Genomic DNA, 23,944 nt, shown 5'->3' on the forward strand with positions numbered 1-23,944 from the left:
ACAGAGGAGGAATAAGAGAGAGCTCATTTGTCAAAATCCCTTTAAATGAATCTATGTCTTCATTTGTTCCCAATTGTTCGCTCATGCATTTCATGTTCTCATTTAGTTTGGAAAAGGTCCTTGAAGCCATCACCACAGCAGGGGAATGGCGAGCCATCGAGAGGTTCAGTCCCATTGTGCAGGGACTACGAGATCGCTCGGTTCAATTACAAGTAAGTGCAAAGTACTGTACGGCCACTGACACCTTGCTGTCTCCCTCAGGTTTCTCTGAAATGAACTATGGAATGGCTTTGGGAAGTTGGTCATTTTAACATATCACACCTGTCTTTGCTCCGTGGTTTCACACATAATTGGGTTTATACTTGTTTTAAGTCAAAACCGGTCGTTTAGTGTTGTAAATCACAAAGCAATGGCAACACACCAGCACCTACATATTGTTTATAATTTTAGTATTCATCAAATTTAGTTTTGTCATATTATTCAGTGCCTTGTGTTTGTTAGCTGTTCTTGGAGCAAATTGGTTTATGTATTGATGTTAAGTGTCCTAGTTAGGATACATTTTGTGAATCAAACAAGCAACTGTAACAAAACGGTCTGGAACGCTTTGATTTGATTTTATCGTTTGCAGTAATGAATATAGTCATTGTGTAATGGTGTTAGTTACTAAGATAAAGATCTTCCATGATTTGCAGTTGCTTTATGTAATAATCTTTACTAATGATACTTTTAGCATTTCAGTTACAGGAACATCTAGTAATAAGCTGTAAAACCAGCTTTATTGTAAGAACTGTAGAACCAGGAATTATTTCATTGTACAAGAAAACCCCAACAGCTACAAGAAGACAAGACAACGCAATAAAACAAACACGATAAAACCACAGATTTATCTTATTTATACATAAAGAAGTTGTCCCTTTCTTGTGCGCCAAAGCTAATATAGTGTAACCTGAGAAACCCTCCTAATCCACTTTATGGTTTGATAAATTTGTACTTGTCCATGCACACAGCTTATTTTATGCATTCTCTTTCCATATAATCCCTCTCTTTGTGCACGTAATCGCTCAGATCTATCTTCTCCCTGTTGATACATACACTTGAGATATTTGGATATTGGTTTGTGTCACTATAATGTAATTCATGGTTAAAGTATGTTGTCTGCATTTTTAATTGGTAGCTGAGGGATGTGAATACTGATCATTCATCCAATACCTACCACACACACACACACACACACACACACACACACACACACACACACACACACACACATTAAACTAGAATGTATTACCGATTGCTCCTTTGGTTGTTTTGTATTCTCATGCAATGACCAATGTCAGACTTAATTGAAAGATGATATCTTTTTGGCCCCCTGCAGCCTTATCCATAGCATTTACATTCAGTTTTCTACCTTTGACAGGTGCAAAACTGTAGGGACGCTCGAAGAGGGTGGAAGAAATAGTCGAGGAAACTAGTGAGGGCAGGAAATAATGCTTTGTTATTACTTTCCCATTTCCTAAAACACGGCACACCGTTTCCTTTTAAACCCATGCATTATTAAAGCACATGCACTGTTATCCTAACCACTGTGGCACTGTGTGCACCGCTGGGAGCCTTTGGCTTAGAGAAAGTGTGCATTTAGACAATAAGTGTAAATAGACTCATGAGGTACCACCAAAATCAAAGATACCCAAAACAAATTATTTAAGTCTGAGCGTCTTACAGTTTTTGTAATTGATCTCTACATTATTCTGAATACAAAGCTTCGGCTAATGTGGATGGTTAAATATGAATACATTAATTATTAAATTATAAGATGAGCTGGAATAAAAACTACAGACTTCAAATGCCAACATAGCATCTTCATTGTCTCACTTTGTGGCGTAAAGCATTGCAGTGATCTTTCTTGTTTCCCTTTTGTCTCTTTTTATTGATTATGTGCCTCCAGCAAGTCTCAACTCGCATCGTATTGATTTGACTTAAAATTAGTTTGTGCATACTGAAACCAAAGGATACGGGGATGGTAGGAAATCATTCAAGTAATTGTTACCATCTTTAAATACAACAATGGTGTTGTTTTCTTTCCTGACATTGAATCCCAGTCACAAGTCAAGACGAAAGTTTTCTGACTGTGTAATGCCACCTATCTGTATTACAATATGAAAATGTAACTTTGAGGAGAAGTAATTACTGAGCTTAATTGCCATGACAAATATAGGAGTGTGCTATCAAATTGACAATGAATCTGAAAACATCTGAATATCCTCCCTTGGCTCTAGCATTGCCATACCCTCTTTTCACACATGAGTGGATTGCTTTACTGATCAATAATTGATTTTTCTGTCTGTGTTTGCCTGGCTAGTTGAAGAGTCACAGGATGCAGCGGTCCCTGTGCAGTAAACCAAACTCATAGGGGAGTGCAAAACAGCTTCCAAAAGAGCGAGTTTGCCCTTAAATTGACTGTTAGTTAGTCTTGTGTGTATGGGTCTGCAGTTGTTGCATTAATATTAAAATCAGCCCCCCCTAGTTGGTGACTGGAGAAAATAGACATGCATTAGTTATGGTCCTCTGCTTCCCAGGGACATAACTCATTTGGAATGCATGCCGGCATGCTTTTCATCAACTTCTGGAAAAAGCAGTCCGTTGTCTCTTTCTCTGGTTCTCTCTCTCACTCCTCTCTCTCTCTCTCTTTGTTCTTTGTACCCTTCATGTTGCAGGTGGCATGCATGCAGCTCATCAATGCACTAGTAACGTCCCCTGATGAGCTGGACTTCAGGCTGCACATCAGAAATGAATTTATGCGCTGTGGCCTGAAAGAGATATTGCCGGTAAGCACAACACAACCACACACACACACACACACACACGCACGGTATAAAGTCACACTCACCCTGTATTAATATTTAAATGAGTTGTCCACTTCAGTGAAATATTGTAGATTTGCTCCAGCAAATAATTTATGAAACGCAGAGGAGAGTTTGCACGTCCTCTGCCGTTGCCGGCACCCAGAAACTCATAAAGTCTCGATAGTTAGTGCCTTGGCTAATAATATTCCTACCGGCTTTCATACCATCTACCTAACATGTTTATCTGCTATAAACATTGTCGCTGTAGCTGCCAAGAAACCAAATAAATTAAAGTGAGATGCTGTCCCCACACCTGTTTATCATGATGAGTAATAGCGTTTAGAATGAGCTCCTTGACTTTACCTGAGCTTGATGCTTCCCCTCTCGGTGCCGATGGCAAAAATGGTCTCAAGCCTTTCTCTCTGATTTATTTAGCTATATTCTTTATCTTTTTGAATCTGTTTTTTCTTTTTCTTTTTCTAACTTAATCCATCTGTAGCAACTGGCAACCATCAGGAATGAAGCCCTTGACATTCAGCTAAAGGTATTTGAGGAGCACAAAGAAGAGGACATGATGGAGTTCTCCCATAGGCTGGAAGACATCAAGAGCGAGCTGGAATATCCTTCTCATTGTTACAAATAGACGCATGTAACACAAAGTTCTAATCAGGTGTCTGTTTCTTAAGAATGTTGCTATAATACAGTACATTTGAAATGTTCATGGCTTCTAGCTAACGTCAGTTAGTCCTTTTATATGAAAATGCAATGTGTTTCGTTTTACGTAAAAGTCCTTGACTCTCTGCACTGATGTTGGGGATGTGTTCAGTATTGTGCAGAGCATGGTGAAGGACAGCAATGCGGAGCCCTATCTCCTCTCTATACTGCAGCACCTGATGCTTATACGCAATGACTACTTGGTCAGGTAAAAGTCAGCAGCACACACATACACACAGAACATTACTATCTAAAGTGGAAACATGCAGTTTCTTTACTTCTCAATGTATTCCCTCAATGACCTTGTCCCCCTGTATGTCTGCATTGACCTTCTGAGATTTTTGTTGTTTTGTTCTGGAAACAAGTGCATAGGAATCAGAATCATTTTCATTGCCATGTAGGTTTTCACCTACAGGGAATTTGCTCTGGTTTCGTTGGTGCATAAATATATAAAATATATAAACCTATGGTCCATGTTATAATAAACAAATAGCATTTTAATCTCTCATTTTAGCCAAATACACACACAAGAAAAAGGCCGTAGCAGCTATTGAACACTGGTAATGTGCACCGGTGAAGAGCTTATGTTTTTTGGAGGTCTCCTTTTGCTTCAAACCCTCTCAATGACATTGGCTAACAAAGAGAATGCTGCCTCTTTCATCTCCGGTCCATCTACAGCAACCATGGCTCCAGAGTATTTCTCCTCTCCTATTAATGGTACTTTTCAAAGGCTTATTTTATATTGCTTTACTCACAGCTGGATGTGGGTTAAACCTTGGCTTGATCAAAAGATGGAGCTCTAATCTGAAGAATATGAAATGCATCATCTGCAGTTCTTCTCCCACCCAGAAAACAACACCTTAAGTGTCTGCCACTCCGCTCTCCCTCCTATCTGATTAGTTGTCTTCATCTGAAATTACTTTGAAATGTTAACATGGGTGGTATGAATGCCGACATTCCTGATATCTATTTTGTAAGCATTAATAACAGCAGAAGAATATTACTGCACACGCTACCCGCTCCATGTTCTGTTCTCACTAACTATGGCATGTTTAGACAATCTATTAATCTTAATCTATGTTACTAAACATAGATTACAGTTATACAATATTATAATATATTGACTGTCTCTGGAGTGTATTGCTGAAGAACATTGTCAATTGACCGTTTGCTAAACCCCTCCACTATAAGGCTTGTCAATTTTGGGATTTCTCCACATGCTCTATTAAAAGCAATACTAGTGGGGTTTTTGTTGTTGTGTTTTTTCCTCTCCAAAACCAAAAATACATAAAAGCATTCAAACACTACTGTTCAAATTTACATTCCAGCATCTCCGCAGAACTTGTTAACAAAGATAGCGTTACGGACGTCATCCTAAAAAAGCCTTTTCTCTTGAAAGCATTAATCTGAACTATTTTGTGCGCGTTCAAGTATGCAAGTATGTAAGTTAAGAAGCTCAACAGGGATATGTCACAATGAAATAAAAGTCTGCTCAAAATCGGCTTTGGAAATTTTAATGGCCGCTCTCACATTTTAGGGCCTAAGGCTAATGGGACTATAAAAAAATGTTATTTCTTTTGTACTGATGTTGCCAGTAGCTTTCAGTGCTCGAGTGCAGAGATGGTTGTATACTGTACACTTAGGTCTATGCATTCACAACAACATATTTTACATTTAATAAGGTTTAGGTTGCTAAACATTTATAAAACATTTGATAATTGTAACAAAACGCGCAGTTTAATTGCATATTCCCCCCCCCTCATGCTCATACAATATGGTTTCGCTCTTTTCTTTTTTTAGTTGCCTTAAAGTATTTTTAATTATTTTTTTAGAATATATTTGCAAATGTCCTTCAGGCAGTTCTGTCCCCTTGATATCATTAACTTTGAACAATGGCACATAAGGCGTCATGTCTGAGTGATCCTATGAATGTACTGCATCTCTCCCGACTGACTGATGTAGTGATCTTTAGTTACTTCATACTTGGTATCTTTGATGTCAAGAATATATTGTCCCCTTTTACTCAGGGGTTCCAAAGTCACAAAGTAATGAAAGGAACACCAGCAGCTTGACTGACAACATGCCTTATTCCATGTGATTGTCAATATTTTCATCTTCATTCAGACAACCATTCCATCGTTAAGCTCACCTTCACAATCATAGACCTGGTATTCAAACTATCAGATCAAGTCTAATCTTTAAGGAAGGTGGAGGGCAGTGTCCCCGATTTTAATTATCACTGTTTGTAAGTTTCAAAGTGTTAGTTAATGATTTGGTGTAGAAGGGATTCGGACTCTCAGCGTAATGTTGTAAGATAATGAGCAGATGAAACGGACACTTTCCCTTTAACTTGCGATAGCACTGTTGCTTCCAGCCTTGCATGTCATCTGTTGCATTATAGTATCTCCTTTCTCTTATTGTGGTATGCCCTTGGTTATTCTGTGAACAACACATTCAACAGAGCCATTTAAAGCAATTTAACTGCAATTACACAGCACCTGGTATTGCACCTTGGTGTATTCCCCCTTGTTCAATAACATAAAAAAAGAGTTCTTATATTAAGGTGTACATTTAGTAGTTGTTGCTGGCCATATTATAGTGCAAATAATCAAGAGAGTTAGCCTTTTTTTCATCTTCATAGAAAGTTTACATCCTAAAATAAAGTAAAGAAATAGTTTTTATTTGACTTATTTTTCTATGTTTCTCAATTTTTTTTTATGCTATACCTTTTCCCTTGCCTATTATTCTATTATCATGTCCCTATAAATGGCTGGGAGTTGGTGTTGGTGTTAGAAAAAGATGTGTAAGAATTCTGGATAGACCTGATCCTCATGTCAATAGCGTTAAAGATGTTGTTTGAGCATATGGAATGTATTGTGATGCTGTATCAGCCGGTTTAAAATTACACCTTTGGTATGAACATCAGGCTTTGATTTGACTCGCTAATGCATCATAATGGTAAGTAGCACCGACTTAGAGCCTCCTGTTATGTTTCGAGTCTCTGATATATGTTATGCAATGACTGATTGGTTGCACGGGCATACCTTTTTAGAAGTTGTTGGGATATGCCACATTTCGCTTGTACCGTTTCACTCGCCTTACTTTCCTGCAGGTTCAATTCCTCTCACTGAATCTGTCCAGATAACGGCTCTTGTACAAATGCATACACACTTCAGATTATAATAATGAAAGTAAATCAAATAAAACGATGTATGTTCTTTTCCACTATGTTTTTCTTATCTCACCTATCCTGACTCTCAGGCCGCAGTACTTTAAGATCATTGAGGAGTGTGTGTCTCAAATTGTGCTCCACCGTAGCGGCACTGACCCAGATTTCAGTTACCGCAAGCGCCTAGATGTGGACTTTTGCCACCTCTTAGGTAAGTCACACACGTCTGGCAGTTTTTTTTTTACATTACAGGTATTTCTATAAAACATAAATCATTTTTATTCTGTTTCTTTTTTTGTTTTCAGAGGTGTGTGTAGATAAAGCGCGGACTGATGAGTATGAACAAAGAGCTTCAGAACTGGCACAGAAGGCAAGTATTGACAAAAAAGCTACTTAGATTTTCAACACACTACATATCCACTACACCACCTGTCCAAAACAAAGCCAATAAGGCAAGCAGGCATTTATTCTATATTCTATAAAAAAACAAACATCGGCTTTGATTCTGAAGTAAAAATGACACTGACTATTCCCGGGGGCTTGTGTTATTAAAATAATAATTTATATCATAGCAGAAGCTTGACATCCAAACATACTTTAAGCTTGCGGCAGAAGATGGCTTTAAAATGCTATGATTCTGTTCCAAAAACAGAAAAATAGGTCTTTTGAAAGTTGCTCTAGATTTTTTAGTTTCCCATGTGTGCTACAGCTTGAGCTACTATATTAAGGTCTATCCTTTAATGTTTCTAGCAGAGTCAAACAATAAAATTGAACATTGCAAATATATTTAACTGCAACAAAGCTTTTATACAGAAGTCCTCAGGGGCAAGGTGAAAAAACAGTTTTTTGGTGGTCAATGTTGCCCAAAACCTAACCAAAGTTTATCTTGTAAACAAAGCAAAAACTGTACTGCACACATGCTTGTGAAATGTGTGAGGTCAAATGGACTGACTGCTGTGATTAATTGAAGTCAGGGTAGCAGCAGGTTGTAGATCCTGATTAGAAGGATCACTGATTGGCATGTGTGTAAGGTACTTAAAAGGTTTTATTAATGATTGGGTGTTTGACAAAAGATTGAAATTCAATCAGTAAATGAAGGTAATCAAGGGAAGTGAAAGTTGATTATATAAAATAATTACACCATTAGTCTTAAACAATTTCTTTGAGGACTGTTTACGTTAATTCCTAGTCACATTAATATCAGCGCCTGCTTGTGTGTAATCTGGATATCCGTTTCTCATTTTAGTTTGACGAGGAGTTTCTAAGCAGACAGGAGGCACAAGCTCAGCTGGTTCAGTGTGATGAGAAAATAGCTGAACTCCAAGCAGAGCTGCAGGCCTTCAGGTCCCAGGTAAACAACCTGTATATCTTTGTTTCCAATGTCATTTTTTGTGTATTGTGTTAATTCTTTAGGGGGAGTGAGATTTGAGAAACATTGGATTTGATTACTTAACAAACTCCCTTAAATCTAGCATAGCATTGCAGTTCAACTTTCTTTTTTTTACTTTCCATTATGAGATGTTCTTGTTATTTTGTGGTGGTGGTGGTGGTGGGGGTTTTATCTACTGGAGCCTGCAGTTTGGATTGACATGGAGGCTCTACTGGCTAGTCGACACTAAGTCTAATGAGAATACTGACCGGTCCTCCATGTTGGCCATTTCTGATTCTCTGATCTTTATCCCATAAGGGGAAATTGTTCTAAAAGCAATTTATTCTGACAACTCCCTTCAACCCCCTTCAACTTCACTACTGGGCCTCTCTTCTAACCCCCAACACCCCAGAGAGTTGCTCCCACGCCCCGGCACTGCAAGATAACTACACGCTCAGAGAGGAGAGGAGAACTTCCTTTTTATTTTCCTGATAATTTTTCAATTTGAGTGAGCAAACACAGAATGAATACTCAAATAGTACCTTGGTTCAAATGACGGTGGTATCGTGCCAATGCGGTTACATACACATACTTTGTCTCGCTGTCTGTGTCTGTCTAACTCTCTCCAACACACACACTCTTGCACACTTGTTAATTCAACAAAGGAGTTCTTCCCTCTAGAGGCAGTAACAGAATTAGGGCCCAGGGCTGACCTTTAGTGTGCGTCTTTAATCTAAAACTGGTCCATGGATCAATAAGCCATTTGCTCTGTATGATACAATTTATAAAACTTTGTAGCCCCGGTTATAACATTTGATTTTTTTAGCTTTGGGAAAAAAAAAATCATTATGGTTAGGTTCTGGACAGAATCTGGATCGTTTATGAGCATTTGGCCTCTGCTGGATGGTTGAGAGAACACGCCTCTGTTATCAGTAGTGCAGTGGTGTTAGAGAGGACAGTATGCTGTGCTACACACTTGGCAGATGCTATAGTTTCTAGTTTCTCTGCTTCCATTTTTTTCTCAAGTTTCAGTCCTTTTTCCTGTGTTTTCCTTGCACTGTGAATTCACCATTTATTTATTTTATCTGGGAAAAGGGTTTCTTGAGCACTGCTCGACACTCTGGAAGAAAATCTATGGTAACCAGCAAAATCTTGTGTACTTAAATAATATTTGCTGAACCAAACAGAACAATTCTTAGCAAATATTATCTGACCTTCTAACTGATTAAAAAAAAAAAAAAAAATAGACTTCATAAATGCTATTAAAAAGCCATTTCAGGTAAATGCTGGATTATTCGATATTTAATTCAAGAGTTTGACCAAGATTAGGGATGTGCATGTGTGCACCTATATGTAATTCTATGGGTGATATGGCAGATGACCGTATCATTATATCGAGATATTCTTTATACATTTTAGTCAATTTTTTATGCATTTAAAGCAAGACCGTAGCCTCAACCATGCCCACCAGTTTAATGTCAATCATTGTCTGATGTTCACAGCAATTCTGAGTAAAGGAAGATGCCAGAGAGAAAAAATAATGATGACGTTGTATTATCTTTTATTATAAATGAATCAGCTGGAGACACCAGAATCAAGAATCACTTTATTTCAGTAACATGTATCACCAGTGCAATTTTTTAATAGTTTTGAATGTATTTTTGATATTATGTTCTTGTCTTTGCAGTTTGGGGCTGTCCCGGTGGGTCTGTCCTCTCCCCATGTTGGACAGGCGTCATCTTCCTCACCGTTAACGTCTGGGCCTCCACCACCTGCTCCAGCAGCTGGGATGCCAGCTCACCCTCCTCCACCTCCTCCGCCTCCTTTACCTGGTTGTCCTGCCCCACCTCCCCCACCTGGTGTGCCTCCTCCATTTGGTGCCCCCCCTCCACCACCTCTAGGGTTTGGGGGTGGTCTAGGCTCCCCCACCCACCATGTGCTGCCTTATGGCCTCAGGCCTAAGAAGGATTTCAAGCCTGAGACCTCCATGAAGCGCCTCAACTGGTCCAAGGTAATACACGGCACAGGAAGGTGTTTTAAATATGTTATAATAAATATATATATTTATAGATATATATATTTTCCATTTACACAAAAGAAAACACAAAACCACATGTACAATCACAAATATGAAATGGATTATATAAAAGATACAGGATTGTATTTTGAGAACAATATCAAAAACAAGTAAACCAGAAAGAGAAAGGAAACAAATAATTAAATTAAATTGGAATTGACAAAGATAACATAAATTGGTATGTACTAAATAAAATAGAATGTAATCTATAAATAGGGACACATGTTAGATCTGGGTTATCTTCCTAAACCTGTTTCACTGTCTCTAACCCTTTGTCTCACTCATATCATTAGATACAAATTAGAGCTGCAACGATAAGTCGACTAATCGCTAAGTCTATCAAGAGAAAAATAACCGCCAACCATTTTGACAATTGTTCAAAGTAATCTTCAATGCAGAAATAGCAGAAAATGCCGCCCTCAGCCTCCAAACATGGAGACTTCCTGTCCTTCTCTGCCTTATTTCCTACCTACGGATTCAAATTATCACCCCACTAAAAAAGTGAACAAAATGTAACACTTCAAGCATTACAAATGTCGTATTTAGTCCGAGGATATTTCCCTATATTGTATTCCAGTACATTTAAGAGGTGTGTCTTCTACCTAATAATTGGTAATATCACAAATCTCCAGTATAAAGAGAGATATTACAGACTGCTGCATTTTCCTTAACAAAAAGTTTAGGATAAGAAACAGAAAATCCAGGCCAGGTATTTATAGTGGCCCTTTTCTCAGCTCTTTGTTCATTTGTCCCTGATTTTCATTGGCAGCACCTGAACAGTACAGATGTTTTTCTAAGAATTAAACAACAACTTTCTACTTCCGTGCCAAGAATGTAATAATTGAAAATAACAGATGATCAGATGCTGTTGTCAGAGCAACCTTATTGGTAGCTCTACAGATGTTCTCTGCAGAGCAATATTAGTTCACATCACAAGTGATATTAGTTTGTGGTTTGATTAATAATTTAATCGCAAGTGTACATCGGTACAGGTGTTCAGCAAACTAAACCATATGCTTGAAATTACAAAGTGACACGAGGAGGACCTGTCCTATGGCACAGCTGTATGAGACGCCACATCTGGTTAGGTTTGGGACAAAGCTGTTCGGAAACTAATAACAGTTCAGACTGAGGATCTCAGCCAGTTTTAGAGAGCAGTAACTATCTTTGTTGTGATTAGAGCCCTGTGACAAATCTACTTTTCACACAACTTTACTAGACGGGTGATTCAGGCTTTAATACTGTCCAATCTTGACTATTGGCCAGCAGTAAGGTCCAATGCTACAATGGAATACCGGACTAATGGCGTTGCAATGCACGTCTTTCTAGCTTGGTTATTCAGTTAAAAACAGATTACTCTATTCAATACTTGTATTTTTCAGAAATATCTCTTACAAAGACTATTTTGTATAATAATTTATCTTTCAGTTTAGAATTCAATAGAATTGACTACTCTGCCAGACTCAATCAAAGAAGCGGTCACGTACCGAGCTATGCATGAATGGAGTAAATTCCATTCATGCCCGTTTAGACATATCACACAAGAAAACAGTACAATTCAATAACGGCATCTTTTTACTTGAGAAGTGGAAATGATGTAGAACTAGGTTGGCGAAGTTTTGAATAAAACTTGTGGATGTGGAGAGACTGTGGATATATACTGGAGTGAAACGGGCTATTTCCATGTACTGCCTTGTGTCTTGTATAATGTATGAATTGAAATGAGTTGGTGACACTGGAGTGTTACGTACTACTTTTCTTCCGGATTATTGAATTATCAGGAGCTTATCTGTCTGTTTGTGTGTGTGTGTGTTTTAGTCTTGACTTGTTTATTCTGTAATGTTATCTTATTATGTGTGTGTTTTAATCTTGGTCACTTTACAAGTCTGTTTGCAGACCACTAAACTAAACCAAAACAGACAGGAACACCCTCAAACAACCTTACTGCAACTTAAAGCAAAGCTTTGCTACAAAACTTAAATAACATCATTTAACTTGCATTCATTGGGGCACCACCCTTTTTTGAAACGGGTAAAATGATAGCCAATGAATTAATTCAGTCTCATTCTGGAGGTTGCTACTGGAGGTTGACTTGTGAACAGTCACTGTAATGTTTCATACACACAAACCACAAAGGTTTATTGAATAACTAACTCTCCACACAACCAATAACTATTAACATACAACTATGTAATTGCAACGATGAATGAACACAATGATTACAACGATGAAGACCGCTGTATATACCAGGCACAATCAGTGGAGGATATCTTGGCAAGATGTATTAACTTGTGGAAACACAGGAGAACACTAAGTGGATAAGAACTTTGACATTAACCAATCAAATTGAATTAATGCATCGTTCAGCAGACGAGAGTCTGGGAAGCACAAGGGAAGATTTCTTAAGCAATTCATTATTATTTCTATTTAAATGTGAGATCCTACTTTTTGATCTAATGTACATTGTAGCATATATTTACTTTGGGAACTGGAAAGCTGCAATAAAGTTAATTTAGAATAGCCTTTTTATAGATTTAATATGTGCTTAATATCTGATTCAAATGAAGTGTTTTCTTTATATTGACTTGCCCCTCTGTAGCCTCTATAATCTGAGAAACACTAAACCATGTGATAACTAAATGTGCTGAACTGTGTGGATGTTTGTTTTCAGATTCGTCCCCAGGAAATGTCTGAGAGCTGTTTCTGGGTGCGGGCTGATGAAAACCAATACGCTAAACCAGAACTACTCTGCAGAGTTGCTCTCACTTTTAGTTCACAAAGAACAGGTCAGACTCTCACTCAATCTTTTATACATTTAGTCTGAGAGAACTTTGTTTTATGTTTGGATTTATTATTACATAGTATATTTCTAAACTAAAGAGCAAGTTTTACGTTTACAGACACTTTTATTCCTACACATAATATTCTGTACATTACATTTCTACTCTGCCATTACTCTTTTTCTCTCTACTTCACTTACTCTTTCGTGTGTGTGTGTGTGTGTGTGTGTGTGTGTGTGTGTGTGTGTGTGTGTGTGTGTGTGTGTGTGTGTGTGTGTGTGTGTGTGTGTGTGTGTGTGCCAACCCTCTTGACGACTGTTGGCAAACAAACTGCATTTTTAAAAATCATTTTCAATGAATGGCTAGTGACATATGTATGACAGAAGTCATCATCTATTTGTTTAGACTTTTTTAAGCGCAGGTGGAGGTATTAATAATGCTGATTTCTTTAGATTGAAAGTTTCGTTTCCAATACCATCCCTAAAGTGTTATTTAAATATACTGATACTATAGATGTGGACCAAAATAATATTACGATTATCACTGTATTATCTCAACATCACTGCTATCTTTTACTAGTATTTAAAACTATGCACGAAAAATTACAACCCATGATCAAACAGTCAAACACGTGAACTATGAACATATTATCTTTGTATCTATGAATTTGAGTCATAAATTGCACAATATATTTTTCAGTACTGGCAAATTATCATGCTACAACTTTTTTGCTGCCTTATACAAAAGGAAAACTTATTGTAATGTATTATTTTCAAAACAATACTCTATTTTACACTTCTGTAACGGGTGGAGTATGCATCTGCCCGGGATTCAACTCTGCGGGTCAGAGACGGCCGCTTCGCGTGGGAGGATTCTCCCCCGTAAGTGCATCTGCCAGTATTGGTGCACCACGACCAGCTCTAGGTCCACTTCCCTTGGGCTGTAGACTCGCTGCCCTCTCTCACTGCGGGGGAGAGACTGCAGATCCCAATGCGCAACTCTCAACCGGGCCAGCCATCTGCAACCCACCCGCCTCGTCCTGAAACTCGGACCCTGTCTCGCGTTACTCATTACCATTCCTAGCTATACAGCCAATGAGTTTATTATTGAATTGTTTACTAGAGCACAACCTTGTTTATAGATCTAGCATTTTAATTTTGCTCTCGAAGTGCCACCAGACTGATGCATTTAACTTTAAAATGTACAAAATATAAGGTGATGTATATTGCAGAAAGAAAATAGCAACCCTATTCATAATACGTTGATATGAAAAGATGTCTTGCATCTCGTGTCTTTCTCCCTTTTTTAGCCGCTTCAGCAGCCGTCTTCACTGATTCACAGTCCCCAATTTTGCCATGCTGTTTTGGATTTAGTAGGATATTTCCCGGTGGTAATGCCGCATGATAAGACACCATACAGTTACATTCTCACACATTAGTATGGCTGGCAAGATCTGGAATATTCATGGACAAGGTTGTTGGAATGATTAAAGCTCGTGCAGCAGGTAGCATGAGATGTTATCAGTCTTGTCCTCACCTGTGTGTGTGTGGTCTATTAGTCCCTTCTTTGATGATTTATTCACATGTCTTGTGTTTTCTTTCTTGTCTTGTCACTGACTCGGCTTACTTATGCCATTTTGAATTATTCATCCAGGTGTTATCTACCTGTCACAACTCTATGCTGCTTCTCTATGGGCTTAAAAGACCCCCCCCCCCCCACACACACACACACACACACCAGTACACCCTTGTTTCCTACCGAAACGGTGTTGAATAATGGAGGCAATCTAAATGGCAAACAGGTAGACAGTCAGACAGTCAAGCAGGTGTTCTCTGGGGAGGACAAAGGAAGGATGTCCGCCAGCAGACAATGGTACTTCTCTGTTAGGGAAATGACCCAGAGCCTGCACACGTTCGCGCACAGCATTTTATTTTTTACAGTAATCATGAGACACGCTTATGGAAGGAGGCACACAAAAGCACTGCTGCTCTGCTGTTTGCCGGCCACCTGGTTTGTTACTGCTCATGGGTAATGCATTTTAGATTTTGCCAGAAAGGCATGAAACATTTGACTAGATCAAACCTTTCTCATGGTTCGAGTCCATTCACGTAGTTGTATTCCTCCCTGTTTCCTCCCGTCCCAGTGGAGGTTGTATAGCAGCATGACTGGTTGGCTGAGCTATTGAACCCAGTTGCTCTGTGTCAGTGAGCGTACACGTATGCACACGTGCATGTGGGCTTGTCATCTTATTAACTCAGCCATGTAGCATCATGTTTCATCTCACTTAAGAGCAGCAGCATCTGGATCAGCATTAAACATTAAAAAGGACACGGTATGAAACAGCATTCACTCAGTTTTTCTTATTAAATATTCATTTATATCCCTTGAAACTTCTTTATTCTTTTGTGATGTTTGTGTCTCTTGCTGTTGTTTTCTAAGACAATCCCACCCTGAGTGTGAATAGGGAATTGGAACAGTTTGTTTTGAGACCACCAGTGTTGCATTTTTGGCATACCTTGACTTAATCAGGTGTAAATAAACATACAGTGATTGTTTTTTTTTTGTAATTATTATTCAAAGTGTTAAGAGAAGGCTAGATATGTCTTTAAGTAGATATTATATTAACAGCCTTATTATCCTTTCTATGGCGCCTCTGTTTATCTATTCAGAGTAAGATGTTGTTAGTGCAACTTCAACACATCTCCTCAGTGAGCAAATTGCGATAAATGGATGTTTTTACTTTTAGGGGAGGCAGCTCAGAGTGAACACAATTAAATTGGAAGAGCATTCTGGACTTTATAAATAGTGTGTTTTTATTGTGGATGTTGAGTTATCATTTAAGCATTTGAAAGGTTGCATCCCTTTGGGTTTTTACCCGAGGTATAGGTTTTCTCTCATTCTCTTTGCTTGCCTTTTAACTTTAACAATATAACACATTACTTCCATACTGCGTATCTTTTCTTTGGCAATCTATTTTGCAAGGTTTGTTCTTTACTTGTCTCCTCATAATGTTTTTCCCAAATCTTTCAGGTGAAAAACAACTGATGGGCAAGATCAGTTCCTGTTTATTGACTCGCCCAAAACAACCCTTAATTAGTGGGCCTGAAAAGAGAAGCACAGATTAATCGATGTTGTCCGTAAAGTGCTTTTCAAGTCCGTCAGACACAGTCGGATTAAAAAAACAAATAGATCAACAAAAATTTGGCAAAACATTTTGTTCGAGCTCTTTTCTTTATTTCTTCAGTTTCCTGTCTGTCTGTGGTACGTTTTATCCTCCTCTCATTGGTGGGTTTTGGCTTTTATAGTAATTGTGTTCCAGTAAAGTCCTTACAACATATGTTTCACCTTGACACAGACTTGTCCTCTTTCAATTCATATTAGATGGTTCTTTTTCTCACTACCTTTTTACTTTAGTACCGCCAGGCATTTAACGCTCAAGAGTTAATGAGCCTTTGTCATTTTTCGTCAAGCTCAGGAAAGATTTCTGTTCAGCAGTTAAAGTCAACTAAATGTTCTCTACTAGAGCAATTTGCTCTAAACAAGAACAATCCTTTAGAAGTCGTATAATGAGTGATCCTTTCTCTTTGCAGCCTCATATCGTGGCTCTTTTATGACGGAATTTGATAACCTCAGAGCTCGACATCAAATCAGTCTAGTCACTGTAGTGTTGTGTGTTTGGACTCATTAGCGATCTGCGTAGCTGCTCACACTTGAAAAACAAGTCTCACAAACACCTCCACATCCATCTTAAGGCAAACTTTATCAGTCTAGAAGTGAATGTCATCTACGCTGAAAGCGTGATACCTCCAATAAGTGTGTGCATCAGCCATGGCCCCTGTTTTTATTTTATTTTTTATCACTTGCCAGATAGCAGACAGATGTGTAACATATCATTTGTTTTTGGTTTTCAAATACAGAGACAAAAAAAAAAATACAAACTTAAAAAAAACTAATTTCAAAAACTTTCTTGACATAATGCAAAACAGAACAAAAACTACAGCTTTGGAAGCATTGCATGGAACAAATATGTTTAGACATAGCCATGCCCAGTGAACAAGGAGACGTGCAAGGACTAGTACAGCACAGTGCAGCAGATGCTGGCACATTTGGCATCTGGTTGAATTTTTTAAATTCCAATCATTTTTCTCCCAAGTTACAATGAAAAGAACATTTATATTCAGCTCACCTTCCCGTTAAGATTCAATAAAAGAAAAAACCCAATTAGGTTCTGTAAGACAGATCATTTTACTGGGGAAGGCTGTGGCTGCATTGTTTTTTCCAATGCTCTTAAGATATGTACAACAGGTAACGAGAATTAAATCAACACAAGACAATGAAATTAATCTTTTTTTTTTTTATTCAAACACATTTTAGTATTCTGCCACTTTATCTTAGAGACTGCACATGTAGCTGTACTATGACTCATGGCAGCACCCATATTTCTTACTTGATTAGGTAATTTAGTACAGTTTGAAAAGAATGCAATACATAATAATGCAACGTCTAGTAGGCATAAACATTAGTTGTAATATAAGAGGGGAGGCTTATATAGCCCAAATTAAAGCGGCCACATAGCAGTTTTGACTTGTTTGTCTTATTACATAATATACTTTACTAGACTATTATGCTTTATTAATGCAGACAACACTAAGAATCATTACTAAATCTCACTATATATCATTCCAGTGTATGCTAATTACATTATACTAGACTTGATGACATGTAACTTGTGACTTTACCTCATAACGTTGTGTTTAATTTCTCTTGTATAGTTTATATTTTTACTCCTAATCTTATTCTACTTGTATATACCTCTTATTGTATATTATTATTACTATTGTTTTTTTTCTTCCTTATTTAGCTGTACTTGTTTCTGTCTGGCTGCTGCAACAGCTGCATTTCCCCTGTGGGGATCAGTGTGGCTCATCGTATCTTATACGTGTACAAATATAAGTAAAGTTACATACTTAATCAGGTCAAGCACCGATATATTTTATATATATATATATATATATATATATATATATATATATATTCATATTCATATTCATTTTATAACACCGGCACATACTCGTAACTGGTTTAGCACCTGCTTCAAGGAGAAAGGCTGCAGGAGAGGCGGGGATTATATATCAAGTCTAATTGTGACCTGCTACACTAAATCAATGCTGGTGGTCAGATAAGATTGTATGTTGCCACAGGAAAATGGTGTTGATTTCCTATTTCCTCACTCATTAAAAAGAAAGGCACTCTTCCTGCGTTGTCAATTATGACGCCCACAACTAAATAGGCTGTCTGGGTGTGCAAACTCACACAAGTGCTCTTTTCATTAATACCTACGTGCATGAACACACACAGACACACTTAAGCTTGCATCAGATGTAGATGTTTTATACATCTTTGCCAGAAAACAAAACGCATGATTATTTGCTACTACCATTGGCCACATTTAGTTTCTCTTCTATTTAACAAATACGCATCTCAAGATTTAAGAGCTGTAGGGGCAGATTTTGGACAAAAATCCATTTATCATGGAGAAGATTATCTTGCTATATATAATGTAATTGTTTATATCTATATAACAACTAAGTAAATCAATTAAATGGTATTTCACTTTAACTTTAGTATAGCTGCTTACCAATACAGAAATGTTAGAAGTGTTTGTATAAACATTAACAATAAACATTAACAGCTACTTAATTGGGATGAAATGCTCAAACATTCACCCAGCGGATAAATGACTTTGGTGATCCCCTCACTTAGTTTTATATATCTTATAATATCTCGACAACTAATTACTGTAATTCTCAACCCATCGATGTCAGTGCAATGATGGTTTTCCTCCGTACAAGTTCTAGTGGGGAGATGCTTTTAAGTGCTCTTTAACGGGAAGCTAAGACAGGGAATCCAACTCCTGCCATGCTGTTCTTTTGTATCACTTTCTACTTCTCCGTTCCTGTCTGCTCTCTCTTACAACACATCTGCTCTTCTGCGAGAGTCGATGCATGCAAGTGGACAGCTTGCTTTGTGTAAGATGAAACATCTGTAGACAAAATAATACTTTTTTAAAGCATGAGAAATAGGATGCGAGGAATGAGTCGGAGTATAGTGGAGGGAATATCAGAAACTCACTACTACTTCTCGTTCTAACCTTTTTGAGATGAACCGTTTCAGGCAAGGAGCCGTTTGAATAATCATTTTTTTCTCAAGAGGCAGTCAGACATTTTGAATTCCCGAGGGAAAGAAAGTAGGTTTAATAGAGCCACTAGTACCACCGTTGATGCCGCTGCCCCTGCATGTGCTCCTTGAACAGTGGTCTTCTGACCATTCACACAGTCATTCAAAGCCACTTACCAAGGCAAAGTGTGTACACACACTCACATTTAAATATTACCCAGCATCAAGTCACCCTCAGCTCAAAATAAAAGCTCTTTTTATTGCATTATTTATACCACAGTGACTTTGTGCACACAAGACGGGTGTCAGTTTGTGAGAGCAGGTCCATTAAAGTCTTTATTGCACATAATGTGTATTCTCAGTTAAAATTGTAAAGTCTGTGTGAAGATTAGACACGTAGCATCACTGACTAATTATCTCTATCATTTATGATCTGATTGGTTGCACTGATGGAACATAATTCCTGTAATATTGGAGATTATGTGTTATTATTTCTGAGTGAGCAGGAATGTGTTCCCGGCAGATGATGGTGTGTTTAAAATAAAATAAAATAAAAAGTAAAAAATGCTGTGTATAGTCTGAACGTGTTTCAACAGCATGACAGTGAATGTTTACATTGACTACATGTGTGGAAGTAGAAATAAAGCCACTGAATAATGTTGAGCAAAGATCTAAATGGATTATTATTTTAACCTCAACGCATTTTCAAGTGCAAATCAATAACCATGGTTACTGGATTAGATTAGTTTACGATCACGTTTCTATGTCTTTGATTTATGCATTTTTTTTAATCTTTAACTAGATTTGTCATTTTTTGTTGCTGCCCCCTGTGTTTTGCGATTGAAGCTGTGTAGTACAGAAACGTATGCCAAATACGTCCAACTTTTCATCGGATCGGAAAAGTGAATATATACAGATACGCATGTCTAACCTATTGATAGAGTATCACTTCCTAATACAAAATGTATCAGACGAATGCATAAGATATACAAAAATATGGCGTATACAAAATATCGGCTACACGCTGGTGTACGTTGATATAAGGTAAGGTATAAGTAGTGTTCGTTAAGAGCTCACTGTGTTACGCTGGGGTGCGTTGTTGAACGCTGATGTTTTGAGCATGTTCAAAATTACCGGACGTACTCGACGTGTGCTTCATAAGATATGCAGACGTTACGTTAGACATACGTGAATACGTACGTGAATACTTACCTACGTAAATATAGTACGTGAATACCTACATGACTACATTAGAGGAACGTTAGATATAGGTTACGTCGGCTGACGGTGAATCCTACAGCCAACTTATTGATAACGAGTGGATACCCTATTCCTACCCTATGTTAAGATGATGCCTGACGACGGCATTATTAAACGTGTTTCTACAGTACAGCTAGCGTTCAGCATGTTAGCCGTTCTCCAGCATCAGCATGACGTGAACCAGATGGCACTTTTCCAGCTCCGTTGGCCAGACGCTCTGATACGTTTTAAATAAGTAAGTGATACGCTATCAATGTTTGACATACGTATAATAATTTGTTATGTATACGTCAGCTACAACACCGCTGTGGAAAAGTTGGACGTATTTGGACTCTGACACATTTTGAGCTACTTTTCATATACGCCGGCATGTTTCTGCCATACGCTGTGCGACAGGGCCGTATGTCTGGCGTGTTCGGCGTGTCGTCTGCGTTCTTCAAACGATCACAACTTACCCTTAATTTATATCAACCTATTGCTGATATTTCGTATGCGCCGGCATACGTTTCTGTCATACGGATATGTGTGACAGGGCCTTTAACAACTATATTTAAAATGTAATGTTTGGTCTAATACAGTCAGATTCCACCACTTTATCCATTAAGGAAATATAAACCTGGTAAATGATTAATGGACAACACTGAATAAAACTTTATTGCGTTAACTTATTGACACTATTCCCCGCTCTGAATCCGGCTCTTTTATTCATTATTTAAGATAATTGTGCACAGTCTGCATATACATGCATTAATATCTCAACATCCACTGGATTAAAATGGAGGCTCTGCTTCTACCTTTTACCTGTTGCCATGGTGAATCATAGTATCGGAGCTCCATTGATGATGGCCTTTTATCGTCTGATTTAGCGCCTTGAGATTGCTTTTAGCTTTGAAAGGCGCTTTATAAATACTATTTATTATTATTATTATTATTATTATTATTATTATTATTATTATTATTATTATTAGCTGTTCTGGAACCGAAAACTAAGTTTCCCATCTCAGGGTTAGTCAGTTTGTTAAACCTGCTTTCTGAAACAGCGCTCAGGCACAATGACAAAAAAAACCTGAAACAGATCAAGTGCTCAAATGTATTTAACAAAGTTATTCTCATCTTCTCCCATTAACGCCAAACACTTCAACTCTAACACACGCAGACAGCAGCTGCTGCTCACGCACCCTTTTCCTTTGCTGCCAAAGGCGTGTGTTAAAGTTACACTTTTGCTCGTTGAGCAATGATCACATGGTGGTAAAAGAGGAGGTGCTATTACAGAACACATTTACATAGCTTTCAGGTTGAGCATGAATAGTGAGGGTTTAACTTAAGTTAATCATTGGATCCACGAGTGAGGGTTGTTTCATTGTTATTAATAATCACAGATTATAAATTAAGCATAGCTAATGATGCTTCAATGTCTGCCTTTGAACTCTAAGATTTAATATGTTCCCTTGACATCTGAGGGCTTTAATTGCAGTCTTTGTGGTTACTGTCTCATATGTTGAGGGTGGAGAGGAGTCCTTCTTCCTCTTAGAACTTCATCAAGGAACTTCAAAAGAGAGAGACCTGAAAGTGGCATAAGCTGCAGCACTATTGTAATTCATTGTAACAAGTTGTCTCCTGACCCGTGAAGTGAGTTGCAGTGAAGTTAATGCAAAAATCTGTATGTAACTTTTATGGTGATGTCTCAACTTTCATGAATGAACACCTACCAAGCGGGACTTGTGGTCTGTTTTTAATGGAAGTATTTTTTGTTGAAAAATGCATGAGGACTCGGGCAGTGGAATTTATTTTGGTAGAAAATATTCAAAGAATTTGAAGAAAATTGTTTTATGTGTTTCAAGCGTGTGGATTTTTTTTCTCTCTAACAAACTATAAATATAAAGTCTCCTTCCTCCAACATTTTATATCTCATCACAAGTGAAATTAATCAAAGCACATTTAGTCATGTATTAAAAATGTGACAGACGGGATCGGTACATGGGCATGTCAGTTTGTTAATGCATGCAATGTAGTGCAACAACTCTGAATAATATTATGTTCTATTTAAGTGAGAGATTCAAGGCTCTGACCTGTGATGTCTGATGTGAATATGAGACAGTCATCTATTAATGTCATTGGTGACTCAACTCCCTCACCACTGTTTGAACATTAAGACTGACACGTCTTGAGATTCTGAAATTCTCTGTGATTGTAAGAAACTCGGCTCAGTTTCTACTTTTGACAAGTTATTGTGAATAATTCCATAACAATGATGCTTTTTTCCATTAATACATATATAATGTCTCTCTATGGACTGAACATCACTTTCTATTTAGTGCAATGCTTTCTGTTGTCTCTCGGCTGACAATAAAATGTCTGAAATAATGCTTACTTCAAAAATCACTAACTAACCTGTCCTTTCTTCTTTCTCTTTTTTTTACTCCGTCTCTGTTTCTCTCCCTTTCCCATCTTGCTTTTTTCTTAATTCTTGCAACTTCTGCTTTGCTGCATGATCTGCCTTCATGTTTGCTCCGGAACAGAAACCAAAGGTTAGTTTTTTCTTTTTTTGCTTTCACCCATTAGTTGCTTTTCTACTCTGTTTAAGATAAACTTTAGCTGTTTCCATAGTTAATCCAGATTCTAATTCCATATTTTGTGAAATTGTCACCTACAGATAAGTCACACATATCTTTTTTTTATTTAGGAATTAAGAAAGCTTAACCCCTTCTGGTATTTGGACTGAAATAATTTCCAGAAGTACATACTTGGTGTGCAATATTAGGATAGGATACACTGAAAAAACAGATGGTTGTAATTAAATTATTTGTGTGTTAACACCACTCGGTGGCCTCAGCCTGACCTGGCTGAACTTCCAGACTGGAGTACAGTTCTTGACCACTGAACATGTTGAGTCAATAATTCACCTTACACTTTGTTTTGTTGTGGTGCAATGTGATAACTTCCACTGCTTGCACTGTTTCAAAGCAGCAGGACCATTCATCTTGTTAGCTCTGAGCTTGAACAGGAGTATTAGAGGTTAATATGAAATTGTGTGGCACATGGATGGAGTGCAGTAGTTTAAAGCTTTACTTCTTTCACATCTGACCTGACATTGTCTTCCTTTTTCCAAAGCTGGAGTGTGGGACTTTTCACATTTAAATGAACGTTTGTTACATTCAAACTCTTGCCACACAAGTTCACACAATGCTGATTAGGCCTATTGCGCCAGGGAAGCCTCTGTGTTTGACAGTATACAGACGTTGTAGTGTCAGTGGTGACATTCCCGTGCAGGCGCCGGAGCTAAAGGGGTCAGGAAGGCGGCGAGAGACAATAGCGACAGAGCAGCAGCTAGGAGTTTCGCAGAAGCTATGTCGGAAAATCCTAAGAAGCGTCCAAGAACAGTCTCTGGATGCTCTAGATAACTAAATAAAAGTTCAGAGGAAGTTTTAAAATAAAAATCCATCAATGGCGAGGAAACACACTGGGTGTGAGGGAGATGCGGTGAGCCCACCTGCAGGCATCCGTCTTTAGTGTGTGTGTGTGTGTGTGTGTATGTGTGTGTGTGTGTGGACAGAG

At 38.0% G+C, this 23,944-nt stretch overlaps 1 protein-coding gene across 3 annotated transcripts in view; it reads left to right on the forward strand.

Annotated features, from left to right (window-relative positions):
- Positions 1-23,944, forward strand: part of LOC115004518 (protein diaphanous homolog 3-like) — a 167,192-nt gene that overhangs the window by 33,948 nt on the left and 109,300 nt on the right. For 2 of the 3 annotated variants that reach the window (XM_029426166.1, XM_029426180.1), the window contains exons 8-17: positions 107-212; positions 2,715-2,825; positions 3,343-3,461; positions 3,649-3,765; positions 6,819-6,937; positions 7,032-7,096; positions 7,973-8,077; positions 9,783-10,106; positions 12,844-12,958; positions 22,909-22,917. In XM_029426166.1, coding sequence (XP_029282026.1) covers positions 107-212; positions 2,715-2,825; positions 3,343-3,461; positions 3,649-3,765; positions 6,819-6,937; positions 7,032-7,096; positions 7,973-8,077; positions 9,783-10,106; positions 12,844-12,958; positions 22,909-22,917 — 1,190 coding nt within the window. The remainder of the gene's footprint in view (positions 1-106; positions 213-2,714; positions 2,826-3,342; positions 3,462-3,648; positions 3,766-6,818; positions 6,938-7,031; positions 7,097-7,972; positions 8,078-9,782; positions 10,107-12,843; positions 12,959-22,908; positions 22,918-23,944) is intronic. The other variant, XM_029426174.1, reaches the window with a different exon arrangement.

The sequence above is a fragment of the Cottoperca gobio genome, chromosome 3, assembly GCF_900634415.1.
Source record: "Cottoperca gobio chromosome 3, fCotGob3.1, whole genome shotgun sequence".
Classification (NCBI taxonomy): domain Eukaryota; kingdom Metazoa; phylum Chordata; class Actinopteri; order Perciformes; family Bovichtidae; genus Cottoperca; species Cottoperca gobio.